The sequence below is a fragment of the Artibeus jamaicensis genome, unplaced genomic scaffold (genome assembly GCF_021234435.1).
Source record: "Artibeus jamaicensis isolate MK-2021 breed Jamaican fruit bat unplaced genomic scaffold, CSHL_Jam_final contig_867, whole genome shotgun sequence".
Taxonomy (NCBI): domain Eukaryota; kingdom Metazoa; phylum Chordata; class Mammalia; order Chiroptera; family Phyllostomidae; genus Artibeus; species Artibeus jamaicensis.
The window spans coordinates 241,131-257,857 of record NW_026521995.1 but is presented as its reverse complement, the minus strand read 5'-3'; the positions used below and the strand labels follow the sequence as shown (position 1 = coordinate 257,857).

The following is a 16,727-nucleotide window of genomic DNA, read 5'->3' as shown; positions in this document are numbered from 1 at the left end:
GCCACACGGTGGAAAATAAAAAGATTGGAAAGAGACCCAGTGATTACTAATCATACAGGTAGAAGGCTATTACAATGGTCTAGGTAGAAGATTAGAAGGTAGTAGTGATAATAATGGAGAAAAGTCAACAGGTTAAGGAGATCTTCAAGAGGTAACAGCAGTAGGACTTGGACATGGACTGGACGTAGAAGGGAAAGAAATTTAGAAAACTAAATTTCTAGTTGAGCAATTGGCTGGATGGCGATGCTGTCCACTAACCTATGGAGCAATACAAGAGGTCTCGATCTGGCCAGGATAATTTGTGAACTTGATTTTGAATATGTTAAGCATGAAGTACAATATCCTTTTAAAAAAAGATGCTATGTAAAATACATAGGTCTGTAATCCAGAGGAGCATCTGGAATGGAGATACACTCTCATGAGTCATCAGTGTGTATAGACGCCCTAACCAAGAGACTGCATATGGAATGATAGGGGGCTGAGATAAGGCCTTTAGGAGCACTAATGCTTGAGAACTGCCCAGAGAAACTAGAGCCTGCACAGGTGAACATGGGGGGTCACAGAGAGGAAGAGAGAAAGAAAACCAGGTATGTGCAGTGTTATATAAGCCAAAATAGAAACTGTTTCAAAAGCTACTTATAAGCAACACCAAGGAAAGTAGATATTCAAGAATAAAGAGAAGTCTTAGATTTTAATATTAAGTTTCAGATGCCAGGGAGATATCCAAATGGATATTTATGCCATGTTGGTGCATATATGAGTTTATAGCTCAAAAGAAATATCTGGGCCTGCAGCAGAATTGAAAGTAATCAGTATTTGGTTGTGCATGAGGCTGTGAGAGCATATCACACCGACAGAGCAGCAGTGAGTAGAGGAAAATCAGAGGGTGAGGCCATGGAGGACACAAGATTTAAAGGATGGCAGATCAAGTGCATCCTCCAGAGAACTTGATACAGAACTGCTAGACAAATGAGAAGAAAAACCAGGAGATATGGGTTGATGGAAATAGAAGAAAATATGATGTACAAAATGACAGAAATCAATGAATAAAAGACTGTTTTATGGAGACAGGACAGAAGTGAGGGAGCACGAAGCAGAACACAGATTAAGATACAAAATCTGTGGAAATAAAGAATAAGAGAGAAGCTCAGCAACAAGAAGGAAAAAGTAGGTTCATCAAAATTGGAATCAAGAGATTATTGTGTCTGTGTTGCATTCTTGTGATATAGGACAAGGAGTGAAAAGTGCCAGTTGGGTTTTTTTCTTAAGTTTGTAATTGCTGAGCTTGGCAAGAGCATATTCATAGCTGTGGTGGCAAGCAGACTGAAAGGCTGAGTCAGTAACCAAACTTTTGATAAAATTGAAGAAGTAGGAGACGTTCCGTGGATGAAAACAAGCTGAAATAACAGATAGTATGAATCTCATCGAAGTGTGTTTTCTCACGAACATCGTAAAGAGTAACAGTCTTGAAGTGACATTGAGGAGAAAGAATTCAACCGCTGTTTCCAGCCCTAACGTCCTTAGGATGTGACCATGAGGCAGGTCCTTCCTAGAAGACGCAGAGCCAGTGGAGAACTGCACAGTTAGATCCCTGTTCATTACTATGGAAATGGCAAACCATGGAAAGAACAGAGACAGGTATGAGCATTAACAGATTGAGTCAAGAAGATAAAACAGAGTAGTTGGGCGAAAAAGAATGAAGAAATGGAGAGATGATTACACTCTGGGCTACTGGGGAAGATGGCTGGATTAGAGTACAATGGTATAAAGTTCTTTCTTTTGGTGAGCTGGTTAAAACCCACCTGGAGCAGCTATTAGTGGCTTGACCTATAGAGATTGAGTCCTGTGCAGACCAAGACCTGGAAATGCTAGTGGTGGTGGGCCTGGTCTATCAGCATCTTCTGTGATCCTACAGCCCCTAGTTGGAGAAAGCAGCAATCCTGCAATGAGGTGCCAACACACCTCCTGTAAAAGTCTGGATTAACTGACTTTCTAAAGGAATCCCAGCCCAGGTGAATAAGCTAAAGAACCCTTCATGGTAACTGCCATAGTGCTTTATGCCAGGAAATAATTGGTCTAAGGCCTAGCAAAAGTTATGACTCAATAAGTGTTCAATTCTTCTTGACTGAATAGATGAATAAAGTAGGTCTACACATAGTATATTGAACTATTTTATCCTGCTCTAGGAATGTCTAATCTCCTGGACACTTGGAAACCCAAGCATATGCAGTATGTGTTGGACAATCAGAAATCTGCATTAAATATGCACATATGACCTGCTTTTTAAGCTCTGGATTTCCCTGTCCATTTAATCTGCATCAAAAGATAGCAACAGATAGGATAACTAAAATCCTAGTGGATAATCTGAACTGATTATGTATTATATAGATATTGCAGTGAAGATATTATATGTAGGAACACCTCCTGAGTTAAGCAAAAATACTGAATTATATAAAGAAACCCTATTTTCTCAGTTGGAAATAAAAACAAAAATATATGGCCAAATTTTGAGATTCAGGAATCTGTTACTAAAGTGATGCTCATGAAGTCCTTAGTAAAATAGTTTTCCATTTGTTCTGCCAATAACAAGAGAAATGAAACATTTACAGCAAATTAGAGACATATTTGCTGGCCATTAAGCTGCAGCATGATTACACTGATGCCTGTGAGCTCCTGAAAGACAGAATTGAGGGCAAAAATCATTCACTTAGGCATGTTGCTGGAGTCTGAAAGTTTGTGTCCCCCCAAAACTCATATGTTGAAATCCTAATCCCCAAGGCGATGATAAGAGGAGAGAGGGGATTAGGTCATAAGGGTGGAGCCCTTATGAATGGGATTAGTGCCTTTATAAAAGGGACCCCAGAGAGCTTCCTGCCCCTTCCATTACATGAGCATACAATGTGAAGATGGCATCTATGAACCAGAAAGAGGTCCTCACCAGCCACTCAATCTGCCCAGCTCCTTGATCTTGAACTTCCCAACATCCAAAACTGTGAGAAATAAACCTCTATTGTTTATAACCATCCAGTTTATGGCATTTTTTTGGTATAGCAGCTCTAATCAACTAGAACAGATGTCGATGAATATTTCGAGTGAAAAAAATGTTTCCTCACACTTTTTCAAAGTGTGGTGCTGGCTCCTCAGCTAGTTCTCTCAGAAATTATGCTTTTAAAAGCTTTCTTAGGATCAGAGAAACTGATCCTACTTTATCTGCTGAAACTTCATGCTGCAAAGGGGGAAGCAAGAAGGTAATTGGAAGGCCAGCTTTTGCTGGGGTAGTAACGAAGGCAGCAAGAGAGCAGGGCCTGTTTCCTAACCGTGAGAATTGTGAGAGAAGAAAAGCTCTTGAAGAGACCCCTCAACATATGTGGCATGAATCAAAAGCCACAAAAGAGGTATTGTCTCATGAATCATCTTTTTGCAAGCTGCTTCTCTGGTGAAAAAAACCTAACAAATTCATCTCTCAAGCTGGTTCTGCCTTCCCCTTGTCTAGCGAGAAGGCCAGGTAAATAGACACAGCACCCAAACCACTATGGGTCAGTCCTTGGAGACTGATCAAAAGTTGTAAGTCACACTTACTTGCATGCTCAGTGTGTGTGGGGGATGGGGTAGGGGGGACCTGGGAGAAGACAGCTGGCTTGTCACCTGGCCTGCCCACCCACCTGCTCACCCACCCAGCTTCTGGCTCAAACTCATTTTAAAATAATTAGTCACTACATTTCCCATTTTAGACTCTATTTTTAATTATGTCACTTAATATCCGTATCTAAAAACTACAAATACTTACCTCTCTTAGAAGTCCTTGAATGTCTGAGGAATAAATAATTCATGAAACAAAGGCTTTGAGACTGTGTCTTTGTAGCAGAGCTGGTTACTGATTTTGCCCTTCTTACCTGGCTTCTGGAAGTGTCAAAGTACAGTCTGGTGAGTGCCAAGATATCTTCTGTCTCATTCTGTGAGAGGAAATAGGAGTCTTCATCCTGCCTGAGGCTGAGGAGGCTATGCAGGTAAAATTTATACTCCTTGTTACTCATGTTGAACTTTGAAGAACAGATCTCCTCCTGGTGAATGATGTAATAGAGGAGGAGAAGAGAGACTCTCTGGACAACTTCATCTCTGAGCTGACCTTCGAGGTCTCCTCCAGCTATTAGCAACAGGGCATCTGGTTCAAAGCACTAGGCAGAAGCAAAAAGCAAAACACCAAGACAGAAACACAAACAAAGCTTAACAAATAGTCCTAGAGCACTAATGACCACCATTTCCCCTGCTTATAACTGTATCAATAGGAAGGGAAACTGGGCAGGCCCAATAGCCAGATTCAAATAGGAAAGTCATGGCCCTGACTGATGTAGCTCAGCAGATTGAGCGTGGGCTGCAAATCAAATAAGAAAGTCATGGTTGGACTTTTATGTAACAATTATGCCCTCCAAGAAAGTTCTTATTCCCTAAGAGTGGTCCCTCTATGTCTAACTACAGAGGGACCACTCTTGTCCATTTGCTACTTTGAATAAAACCAGCTGACTCTTTGGCTTTGAGAGCAATGGTCCATTGTATTTTGAATGAAATCCAAGTTCTTTACCAGTTTCTCTGTCTACCAGTTTCGCCGGCCTAACCTACTTTCCCTACCTCATCTTAGCTTCTCTCCACCGTTCTCACCACCTTCTGCCCCTGTGATTTTTCTTCCAATTTCACCAAGCTCCTTCCCATCATCTTTCAGGTATTCTTGGTCCCCTCACTTCTCTTATCTCAGTTTAAAGTGCCAGCCCCTCATGGATGCCTCCAGCACACACCATCCGAAGTTGAAAGCCACCACTGCCATCCACCACATTCTCCAGCACAGCGCTGTGCAGTAGAAATAGAATGCAAGCTACAAATGTGAGCCCCACACATCATTTTACATTTTCTAGCAGCCACATTTTAAATAGTAAAAAGGAACTGGTGAAATTAATTTTAACAATATATTTTATTGAAACTTTTATGTGTACAATCATTTCAATGTGTATTAATAATAAAAGTTTTTAAAGTTATCAGTGAACTATTTAACACTCTTTTTGTCATGCCAAATCCTTGAAATCTGGTGTGTATTCTATACTGACCATCATGTCTCTGTTCATGTGTCACATTTCAAGTGCCCAAGAGCTGCACACAGCTAATGGCAGATCTGGTACTCACCATTTTTTATTTTCTTCATAGCACTCACTAGAGTCTAAAATTACATTGTCTATGGGTTTCTTTCCCTCTCCCCTTGATGGCAGCTAGTCTATTTAGGCTGGATTTTGTCTGCTTTGCACACAGTTCAGTCTTAGCATCTAGCACAATGCATGGCACCTATGGGGTATGAAGATGGAGTGCACGGATGCCATCTGCCTCCTTTTAGCCTATCAAGGAGAATTGCTAAAAATGTTTCCATGATGCTGTATTCATTTCATGGCCTATGGACAGACACCTCACTTATCTAATTTGGCAAGAGAAGGAGTTTGAGGTAATGCGGTGGAACATTGAGGAAAAGGTAGACATGAGTTGTTGAGGGAAGCTCTGGAAGCAGGATGGGAGCTGCCATTCCTGAGAGACAGTCAGGGAGCTGCTGAGAATTCTCCCAAGATCCCAGAAGCAGCCTAGTTCCGGGCACCAGTCTGAGACTGAAGGCACCGAGAGATACAAGTCCTGAGCACAGAGGGATTTGTCCCACTATAGGAAAGCTTATACCTTTTTTAAATTGAGGTATAACATGTAACATTGTATTCGTTTCAGAGATACAATATAATGATTTCATATATATATCACAAGATGATTACCATGGTAAATCTAGTTAACATACATCACTACACAGTCAAATTTTTTGTGTGTGATGAGACTTTTAAGATCTCCCTTATCAACTTTCAAATACACCATATGGTAATATTAATTACAGTGACCATGTTGTACATTCCATCTCCAGGATTGATCTTATAACTGCAAGTTTGTACCATTAACTACCTTCGTCCATTTTGCCAACCTCCTCACTATAAGTACAGTACTATATTGCTACATCTTTTAACCTATTCTCTGACATGGCAGTTTCAGTGATACTAATTCCATGTCTGCTGTGCATCTCCCTGGGTAATATCTGATACAGAGTGTCTGAGTCATGAAGACACAAGTCATCCATCTCTAATGCAAAGCTTTAACCACAACTTCACAAGCCACACAGACTCCAATCTCTCCCAACTGAACTGCAAGGGACAAGCACTCAAAAAGAGGGCAGGCTTCCCAGCAAGACCAACTCTAAAGATGAATATTGAGCCTCACCACGGAAACCACAGAAGCCTTTCAGTTCCCTAAGTAGCTTTCTAGAAATGTCCATGGTCTGGTTGCTGTTGGCTGGTATCACACCAGGAACCAAGAACGTAAGTCAGTTGAAACAGGTAAAATAAAGCCATTATTTTTTTACCTAATAACTCTCTGAAGCCAAATTATTGGTAGTATTAGCTACCATGTATTGGAAGCCATGTGTCCAAGACAGTGCTAAGCTCTTAGGTATTGGGCATTCCTTAGTCTATAAATCTAATTGGTTCTGGAAAAGGCACCAGATAATGATTTTTGGATGATGGGAACCTTATTAAATTATTTTAAATGAAAAAAACAAAATGTCCACAACCTATGTAAAAACCTACCAAATACTTCTGCATAACGTAAAGTATTTAGAATACCAATTACCCAATTATTTAATGCACAATTAGTTAATAGGTACATTTATATGCAGTATTCAAGAATTCTGCACAGAAATAAGCATAAATTATGTTTTCCTTCTGAGGGAGGTATACACACAGTACTTGTAAAAACTAAGCCTCAGAGAGGGTAAGCAACATGCCTAAAGCCACACAGCTAATAGCATTTTCCCAGTCTTAATTCCTGTTCTACAAATGATAGATTTTATTCTGTTATTCCATTGCTTTGTGCCATGGTGAAGACAAGATATTGGACCCACGTTCAGAGTTGCCATGCAACCCCTCACCAGTAATTTTATTTCTTCTGTTTGGAGGGAAGAAAATTGATCAATGAAGAGGCTAGGGGATTGTTAAGGCTTACTATCTATTAATAAGAATACGCTACATTTTTGCCCAGTCCCTCCACCCCCTAACCCCACTCCCACCCCCACCCCATAGCTGTCATCTTGCTCACTATCTGTGAATTGGTCTCTATTTTTCTCCCTAGTTTAGTTTGTTCACTGGACACCACATATGAGTGAAATCATATGGTATTTGTCTTTCTCTGACTGGCATATTTCACTTAGCATGTTTTCCAGGTCCATCCATACTGTCACAAAGGGTAAAGTTTTCTTCTTTTCTATGGCCGAGTAGGATTCCATTCTGTAAATGTCCTGTAGTTGTATTATTCACTCATCTATCGATGGACACTTGGGCTGCACAAGCACCCCCTGCATCAATGAACAGGGGGTGCTTGTGTTCTTTCAAATTAGTGTTTTGGGTTCCTTTGCATATATTACCACAAATGGGATTGCTGGGTCAAATGGCAGGTCCATTTCTAATGGACATGGACACAGTGTGGTGATTGCAGGGAAAAAGGAGGTATAAGGGGCATAAATGGTAATAAAAATACAATAAAAATGTTTACTTTTTAAGGAATAGCAAACCAGGCAGTACTACTGTGTTCTGCCCTGAAATTGGTACAGATGATGCTATAAATGTGGTTGTAATTTACTTTCAGTGGTATAAAGAAAAAAAATCACTTAGCCTAGAAAAAAATACTACAACCAGAGGGTCAAATGAGGTTGCGTTCATAGACTTTCAAGTGCAGTTCAGGTTGTTCAATGGGGCCAGGTAGGTAGGAAGAAGGGCATCAAGAACAAGAGGAACAGGACCTCCACGAGGCCCCCAGAACATGCACGTGTGGTCAGGGCTTAGTTGACAGCACACAGCAGTGTATGTGCCCACCCTTCATCCCATCTGAGGTGCCTGAGACCCCTGCCCATCTGTAGATCCTCCTCAATACTCTGGCTTTGTCTCTTCCTATGGTTGGACAGGGCGCGGGGCAGCAGAGGATAGTGTAAGGTCTCTAACCCTGCAGATGTTCTCTGCAGAAATGGTTTGTAAAAAAGCATGCAACTTGGAAAACAAATTGGTTTCTGACTTTGAAGAGTTTTAAATAGTTGTGGAGGCAGCTCGTTTTGTCTGAGAGATTTTGGTCATCTCGAATAAACAGATGCTCCCTACCCCTTGCTTAAATGTTTTGAGGCCTACTGAAAGGAAGCTTGACTGTGAATCAAATGACTGTGGGCTGAAAACTTTGTTCTCTTTTATGATATTTGAGTCTTAGACAAGTTTCCCTAATTCAGAAGCTAGTGGCTGGAGGAAAGAAGTCTATAGGGCACATCAGAGGGACTGAAGTATGAAAATGTGATTCTCCTCTGAGCATGGACGTGACAAAAAGCACTATGGAGAGGCAGTGGTGAGGGGATGAGAATTTTCAGCTCATCACCACAGTCTTAACTGAAGTTTTTGCAGAGGCTCAGTTGAGTTTGGGAAAGAATGTTTGTAAAAATTTTGCAAACCCTGGCACCTCGTAAGCATCAAGATCTGTCCAAAGCTCCGAGTCTTTGTTAAGAAGAGTGGGCTCATTCAGGAATAAGCCATTGATTTCTCTTTTAATCTTGTCAGGAGGAGGCATAAGGTTTAAGGTGGAGGAGGGAAGCACAGATTCTGGGCATTCGTTTTAAATTTTGTATGAACTTTGGGAAAAGACTGCTTAAAATGTGAGACGCCCTCCTTACTAGGCTAAATGGACACTCAGCTATTGGGTAATTTTCCGCAAGCTCTAATTCAGCTCCATTCACTGTCTGCCTGGTGAGAGCCTCAAGGACAAAAGCTGCATGAAATTGTTCTTCTACATGAATAAAGCAGTTGTCAAACCTGCAGGATAAACTTTAAGTATTTTAGACCAAAATATACTTAGAGTTTGATTTGGGATCATGAGTAAACCCACTGACTTCTTTTAAATTCTTAGCTTTTTTATAAGGTGTTGGGTTTTTTTGGAAGGTGGGGGGGGTACTAACAATTGACTGTAAAATACAAAGGGGAAATTGTATTCCAAGTTCCTCCCAAACAAAAATCAGGATGGATGTCAGCTAATGGCAGGCAGTAGCTTTTTGAGGGTCTATTTTAGATTTAGTGGCATTTCTGACTGCCAAAAAGAAGTCTTAACTGAGAAGAGTTAACATAAACTTGTTAGATAAACAAGATAAAGTTTGATGCTTTTCGCACTTTAGCTGGGCAGTTAGGACTAAGGGAGGGAGGGGTGTGAATTAGATGCAGAGCCTTAAAGCAGCGGTTCTCTTCCTTGAAATAGTCTGAGAATGAGAATCTCCTGGAGATTTGGGGGGGCAGGGGACCAGCAGGGGTGATACTTAGGCATGTCTTATTTCTCAGCAGCATGGCAGGTACTTTGCAAATGCTGCTCCACAGTGTCCCTGGAAAAGAAGGACTGGGCATTTCCATGAGGTACAGGAAATACAAGGGGACAAGCTGTCCAAGCTCATTTGAGCATAGCCATGTGGTCCTCACAGAAAGCAGCCTGAGGAAGGCATCTCCCCCTGGGTCATATGAAGGAGGAAATTGAAGTTGTGCAAGTCCTAACAGCTAGAAGGTGCCAGAACACTGCTGGTGGACTCCAGACATGCCAGGTTCTTTTCCCTCCAGTACACCTGGAACCCACGTAGGGTAGTGGTTCTCATCATTACTGTAGTGCAATTTATTCTTTTCTAGTTACTTAATCCCTCATTAAACTCATCAAAACTCCGTTCTAACCCTTCTCACTAAGAAAAGTCCCCCATCAGGCGAGACTACCCATTTTCAAAGGCTGCAGCTTGAATAAATTTACTTTTAAATGCACAGTGCTCTCAAATGCTTCAGACTGATTTTTAAGAGACCCTAGTTTTTATCTGGACCCCAAATAAAATGTGGAATCTTTTTTTCCATCCTCACTTTCTCTTTTTTCAGATATTTGGGGCTATAAATTCACCCTTTTGTCCTCTTTTCACCACAAAATCTCTAATACACATGCTGCCTCTCAGTGGACAAAATCCTTACAAAGGCAAACAAAGATCCAGTGACAATGAAGTCCTGTGATTTGCGCCCGGGAATTGGGTGATTGTGGGAGCAACAGGACAGTTTCTCTCTGAGTGTTTACAGATGACATGGGGAGGTGCCCCGGCTCCTTGCTTATGGTGATTCGGGTGAACTCTAGTTCTCTGAGCAGGTTAATCTGAGATTTGTCTTTTTCCTTTTTTTTATTTTAACCTCAGTCTTTTCCAAAGAGAAAAAGAAATAGCAGCAGCAAGAGGGCAAAACTATTAGAAACAGTGTTTCACTTCCTAGGAATAGAACTAATTCAAATGGAAGCTGACTTGACCAAATTCTCCATAATGTCACAGAAACCAAAAAGTGCAAAACAGCTCCTCCTTCCCCTCAAAAAATGGAGAACAATTTTGCATGTTTACATTCCCCCAAGCTAACCTAATATTCGACCAGCCTTAATAAGGCACGTCTGTCATTAGAGAACATTTCCTTGGAAGCAAATTCTCAGAGGACATTAATAAGATATGACTCCTAGCTGTTTCCAGTGGGAAGTCTTATGTTGCTATATATATAAATTAATGTCATCACAGATGAGCTGCCCACTGGAACACATGTTTTCTGTGGGAACCCTTGGCAACAGCACCAATTATTGAATTATTTATTATTTATTATTTGCACAGAACAGAGAAACGGTGTCTCTGTGAGCAAGACCCTTCTGCTTTGAAAAAAAACACTTGGCCAGAAATGTTTCCCCTAGAACCAAGCAGGATTGAGAAAGTCTGCCAAAATTTATTTTGGGGGCAACTTATTTGATTCTCTTATTAGGGTTTGTGGGGGTTGTTTTTTTTGCATCTTCATTTATTTATTTATTTATTTGTGGGTTCATTCTGAAAAATCTCGTCAGTCAGAAAAAGAATGGTGAAGCGCTTCTGTCTGTGGACATTTAAAGACATGGATTCTCACCTTTTGTGCTGCTCCTGTCAACCTCCCAACCAGGCCATCCACCCCCCCAACACAGATATTCTGATTCCACATTCATGCTGATTTTACATTAAAGTGGCATGAAGAAATTTTAACAACTCTGTCCTAGGCAAGTTTAAGAATTCTGTCCTTGGCAAGTTTAATCTCAGTCTCTGGAAAAGGAAGCCCCCACAGGGGCATCTTGTGAAATCTGCCCGGGGGGCGCTGATGAACAGCCAGGGTCTGAGTGGCCTGGTAGGCCAGGGAAAGGCTGGGAGCTGGGACACGGGAGCCCTGGGTCTCGTTTTAGCTTCACCTATGGCACTTCCATTCCCAACTTGGGTTTCTTATTTTTGAGAAGATGATTATCCACTTCGTTGCCCACCATGTAAAATATTTAAAATGCCATTGATAATTCAGGGAAAAGCACTTAAAATTCAACATTAGACAAACATCTGATCACTGTTTTCATGTCTCAGAAATAGCATCTATCTAACCTATCATGTGCAAGTTGACTGCAAACTCACAAAAGGGATTGGTGAATCAGTAAAGATCTACCAGTAAAGTTTGCTAAAGAAGAGAAAACTGAATTCACACTCACAAGTCAATACCTCCCAACCTGCAGAAGGGTGGTAGGAAGGCTGTCATTTTAATAAAAAAGAAAATTCTTCCTGTCTTTAAGTGCTACATGCAGAACGCAGAATGACTTTTTGTCTCCCAGCTATGGGAGTTACTATGCTCTGTGCACTTGGGTCCTGGAAGGTTCACCTTACTGTGCTTTACAGAAGAAAAAGGCTAGAGAATCCATTTGAACTCGCCCAGATACCTGATCCCATTCTATGGCACTAACCAGATTGCAGTCTCCTTGCATTCCACTTGTCCTCCGGGGGCAGCCAGTTTTCTCTAACAGTATTTTGATGAGGCTTCTTGAGTGGTTCAGGGGTGGGTGGTCGCCAGTAGAGAGGACTCGGAGTACTTCTGTCAGCTGGCCAGGGCTCCAAGTGCCACTGCTGTCCTGGGTGGAAGATTTCTCTGTCTCGGTAGAGGAAACAAGGCTGAGAAGAAGGAACAATGGCAGGCAGAGTATGGAAAGCCTGGTCCAGAAGTACATTTCCCCTCTTCCTTTATCTTGAGTCTGTCTTTGATGGAGCAGGTGGGTTAATGGTCAGTGTGAAATGGTAACCAGAGGAATTTCTGTGGCGAAGGGGGAAAATAAAGACTTTAATTATTGTGCCTGCAACATATTTGAAAGAATTCATTAATTGGGCGGCTAAGCTGATTTGCAGCGACAAGCTGTTTCTGAACAACAGGGAGTCTGTGGGTCATTTATAACCCCAAATGGCACCAAACTATCAAGGCTGTAGACTTTCAGACTGCAGGAAAGCCAAGAATGTTCTTACATTGCCTCTCTGAACTAACCATGGAGTCAAAAATTAAGGAGAATATGTTTCTCTGTCCATCATGCTGGGGGTATGAGTCGTGGGAGTTGGAACAGGAAACATCCTCATTTTATCTCCTTGTTAAGTAAAACTCTTGGTGCTTTTTGGTCCCTGTCACTGAAATAAGTAAATACAACAAAAAGGAAAATACCTTTTAGTAAATTATTAATGTCGTGTTGAGTTAAAAGGTTTTAGACAAAGAAGGATATGAGAAAAAAATAGTAACATTCAGAAAACACGAGTCAGTTTTTAGATTTTAGTTTATTGAAAGTACAAATGATATAGAGCCCTGGCCAGGTGGCTTAGTCAGAACATGATTCTGTAGACCAAAAGTCATGGGTTCAATTCCTGGTCAGGGCACATACCTAGCTTGCAAGGTTGGATCCCTGGTCGAGGTGAACACAGGAGGCAATCAACAGACATTTCTCTTTCATCACATCTATGTCCCCCTCTCTTTCTCCTCCACCCCTTTCCTTTCTCTCTAAAATCAATAAAACATATTCCCAGGTGAGAATTTTGAGAAAGAGAGAATTTCAAGACCTCATGAGCCATGATAAATCCACATACTCAGTGGCCATTAAAAGGATCGGCTCTCTGCAAAAAATTAATCTCTTCAAACAATTGCTTAAGAAATGCAAAAATTCAGCCCCCACTTTGCATCCACCAATAAATCCTACCTCCTATCAAAAAAATGAAGAAGGAGAAGGAGAGGCGAGGGAGAAGGAAAAGACGGAGAAGAAATGCAAAATGTTAACAGCATGTCAGATTTGGGCCCAGAGATGAGCTAATAGTGACTGTCGGGCAGGAAAAAACATACTGGGGTTACTTTTATGGGCTTTTTTAAAGGCATTTAAGATTCTTGGGTTAGCATTTTAAAAATGGCAGAAGATGATACAAACATTTTAAACCCAGTGCTTACCTTCAGAAGAAAGACAAATGATTATTTATCTGGAGATTTGCAGCCTTTTAAATCTCAGAGAGTATTTTGTGGTTGCAAAGTTCTCTGTTTTTAAAATTCCTTGACTGTGCACTGGGAGCTGGAAGGGATTATTTCAGCCCAGAGAAGTTTTCAGTTGCTATGGAGAAAGCTACTCTGAAGGTAACAATGAACGTGGATAAAAGTGAGAACTTTTGTCTGGCAAGTTTTCAGGGAAATCAAATAAAAGTGGTTCATGAACCCAACTTTTTCCCATCAATAATTACCATTTTTAGGATCATCTACAGTTAATCAATTTTTTAGAATCGGCCTTTTAAAAAATGTTGTTCAAGTACAGTTGTCTCCATTTTCACCCCATCAGGTCCCCCCATCCCACCCATGCCTGCTTCCCACCCTGGAACCTGCCCCCTTTGGCTTTGTCCATGTGTCCTTTATCCACGTTCCTTGATGACCCTTCCCCCCTTATCCCTTTATATCCCTCTCTCCTCTCCCCTCTGGTTACTCTGTTTGTTCTTTATTTCAATGTCTCTGGTTATATTTTGCTTGCTTGTTCATTTTCTTGATTAGGTTCCACTTATCAGTGAGATCATATGGGTCAAATGAAGTCAAAGGATTTTACCTTGCAGAATGGAAAGATTTTAATGTTAGATTAAGATTTTTTCTTTCCATTTGTTTTTGTGATAACTGTTTGATCCACATTCTAGTCCAGGATTTGTTGAAAAGATAGAATCTTTAGAACCTTACTTATTTTACGAGGTGCAGAGGTTTAATGTGGTTGTAACTTCAAAAATAAGGAAAAAGGGGTGAAATTATTAAAAATTTTTTTTATAATAGAGGGGTGGATTTTTTTCCTTTAAAAAATGTTTTATTGTTTATCTATTAAAATTGCCCCAATTTTCCCCCTTTGCTTTCCTTTGCTCAGTCCACCCCCAGATCCCAGAATAAGTCCACACACTGTTGTCACTGTCCATTTGTCATTCATACATGATCTTTGACTAGTCCCTTCCCCTTCTTTCCACCATTATCCACCTCTCCCCTCCACTATGGTGCTGTCAGTCTGTTCCATGTTTCCATGCCTCTGGTTATATTTGCTCATTTGTTTATTTTGTTCATTAGATTCCTCTCATAGGTGAGATCATATGGTATTCATCTTTTACTGACTGGCTTATTTCACTTAGAAAGTATTTTTCAGGCCCTGGCTAGTGTAGCTCAGTAGATTAAGCACAGGTCTGCAAACCAGAGGATTGCAGTTTGATTCCCAGTCAGGGCACATGCCTGGGTTGCAGGCCAGTTCCCAGCAGGAGATGCATGAAAGGCAACCATACATTGATGTTTCTCTCCCTCTCTCCTTCCCCTTTAAAGATAAAAAAAAAAGAAAGTATTTTTCAGTTCCATCCATGCTGTTGCAAAAGATAGAACTTCCTTCTTTTGTTTTGCTGCATAGTATTTCATTGTGCAAATGTACCAGTTTTTTTGATCCACTCATTTACTGAAGGGCACATAGACTATTTCCAGCACTTGGCTATTGTAAATAGTGCTGCTATGAACATACACGTTCACGAGTTCTTTCGAATTGGTGATTCAGGATTCTTATATTCCCAGCAGTGGAATTGCTGGGTAAAAAGGCAGGTCCATTTTTAGTTTTCTGAGGAAATTCCATACTGTTTTCCATAGTGGCTGCACCAGTCTGCATTCCCACCAACAGTGCACTAGGGTTCCCTTTTCTCCACATTCTCACCAGCACTTGTTGTTTGTTGATTTACTGATGGCCATTTGAATTAGTGTGAGGTGATATCTCATTGTAGTTTCAATTAGCATCTCTCTGATGCTCAGGCAATGTTTCGTCTGTCTATGAGGCATTCATATGTCCTCCTTGGAGAAGCGACTCTTCAGGTCCTTTGCCCATTTTTTAACTGGATTGTTTGTCTTCCTGGTGTTGAGTCATATGAGTTGTTTAATATTTTGGAGATCAAACCCTTTTCCAATATTTTGTTGGCTAATATACAGTCAGTTCCCTTTTTATTTTGATGATGGTGTCTTTAGCCATGCAGAAACATTTAGTATGGTGTGGTCACATTTGTTTATCTTTTCCTTTTGTATTGCCTGTATGACAGTCCAGTTCTCCCAACATCATTACTGAAGATGTTATTTGTACTCTATTGTATGTTCATGCCCCCTTTGTCAAATATTAATTGATCATAGAGACATAGGTTTATTTATGGCTCTCTGTTCTGTGCCATTGATCTATGTGCCTGTTTTTATGCCAGTACCAGACTGATTTGATTGCAGCGGCCTTGTAGCATAGTTTGATATCAGGTATTGTGATCCCTCCTACTTTGTTCTTCTTTCTTAAGAGTGCTGAGGCTATTTAGTGTCTCTCTTGTTCCATATAAATTTTTGAAATATTTGTTCTAGATCTGTGAAATATGCCATTGGTATTTTAAGAGGAATCGCATTGAATCTATAGATTGCTTTGGGTAGTATGTACATTTTAATTATGTTAATTATTCCTATCCATGAACACAGTATGTGCTTCCAGTTATTTGTATCTTCCTAATTTCTTCTTTCAGTGTTCTTCTAATTTATTTGTATCCTCATAATTTCTTCTTTCAGTGTTCCTCTAGTTTATTTGTATCCTCCTAATTTCTTCTTTCAGTGTTATAGTTTTCCGAATACAGGTCTTTTACCTCTTTGGTTAAATTTATTCAGAGGTACTTTATTTTTCCTGTTGCTATGGTAAATGGGATTTATTTCCTAGTTTCTAATTCTGATATTTCATTGTTGGTGTGAAAAATGCCCTCAATTTCTGAATATTGACTCTGTATCCCACTATTTTGCCAGTCACTTATTAGGTTGAGTAGTTTTTTGGTGGAGACTATAGGGTTTTCTATGTACATTATCATGTCATCTGCAAATAATGAGTTTTCCTTCCTCCTTTCCCATTTGGATTTCTTTTACTTGTTTGATTGCTGTGGCTAGAACTTCCAGAACTGTGTCAAATAAGGCTGGTGAAAGTGAACACCCATGTCTTGTTTCTGATCTTAGTGGGAAAGCTTTTAGTTTTTGCCCATTGAGTATGTATGATGTTGGCTGTAGGTTTCTTGTGCATGGCCTTTATTATGTTGAGGTATGCTGCCTCTATTTCCACTCTGCTGAGTGTTATCATAAATGGGTATTGGATTTTATCAAGTGCCTTTTCAGCATCTATTGATGTGATTATGTGATGTTTATCCTTCATTTTGTTCATGTGCCATACTACATTTTTGCAAATGTACCATCCTTGCATCCCTGGAATGAGTTCCACTTGATCTTGCTGTA

At 40.4% G+C, this 16,727-nt stretch overlaps 1 protein-coding gene across 3 annotated transcripts in view; it reads right to left on the bottom strand.

Annotated features, from left to right (window-relative positions):
- Positions 1-12,224, bottom strand: part of SLC39A12 (solute carrier family 39 member 12) — a 63,236-nt gene extending 51,012 nt beyond the window's left edge. For 2 of the 3 annotated variants that reach the window (XM_053654757.1, XM_053654758.1), the window contains exons 1-2: positions 11,884-12,224; positions 3,894-4,175 (exon numbers count right to left, since the gene is read on the bottom strand). In XM_053654757.1, the coding sequence (XP_053510732.1) occupies positions 3,894-4,175; positions 11,884-12,144 (543 nt within the window). In that variant the 5' untranslated portion in view covers positions 12,145-12,224. The remainder of the gene's footprint in view (positions 1-3,893; positions 4,176-11,883) is intronic. The other variant, XM_053654759.1, reaches the window with a different exon arrangement.
- Between the last annotated feature and the right edge of the window lie 4,503 nt (positions 12,225-16,727).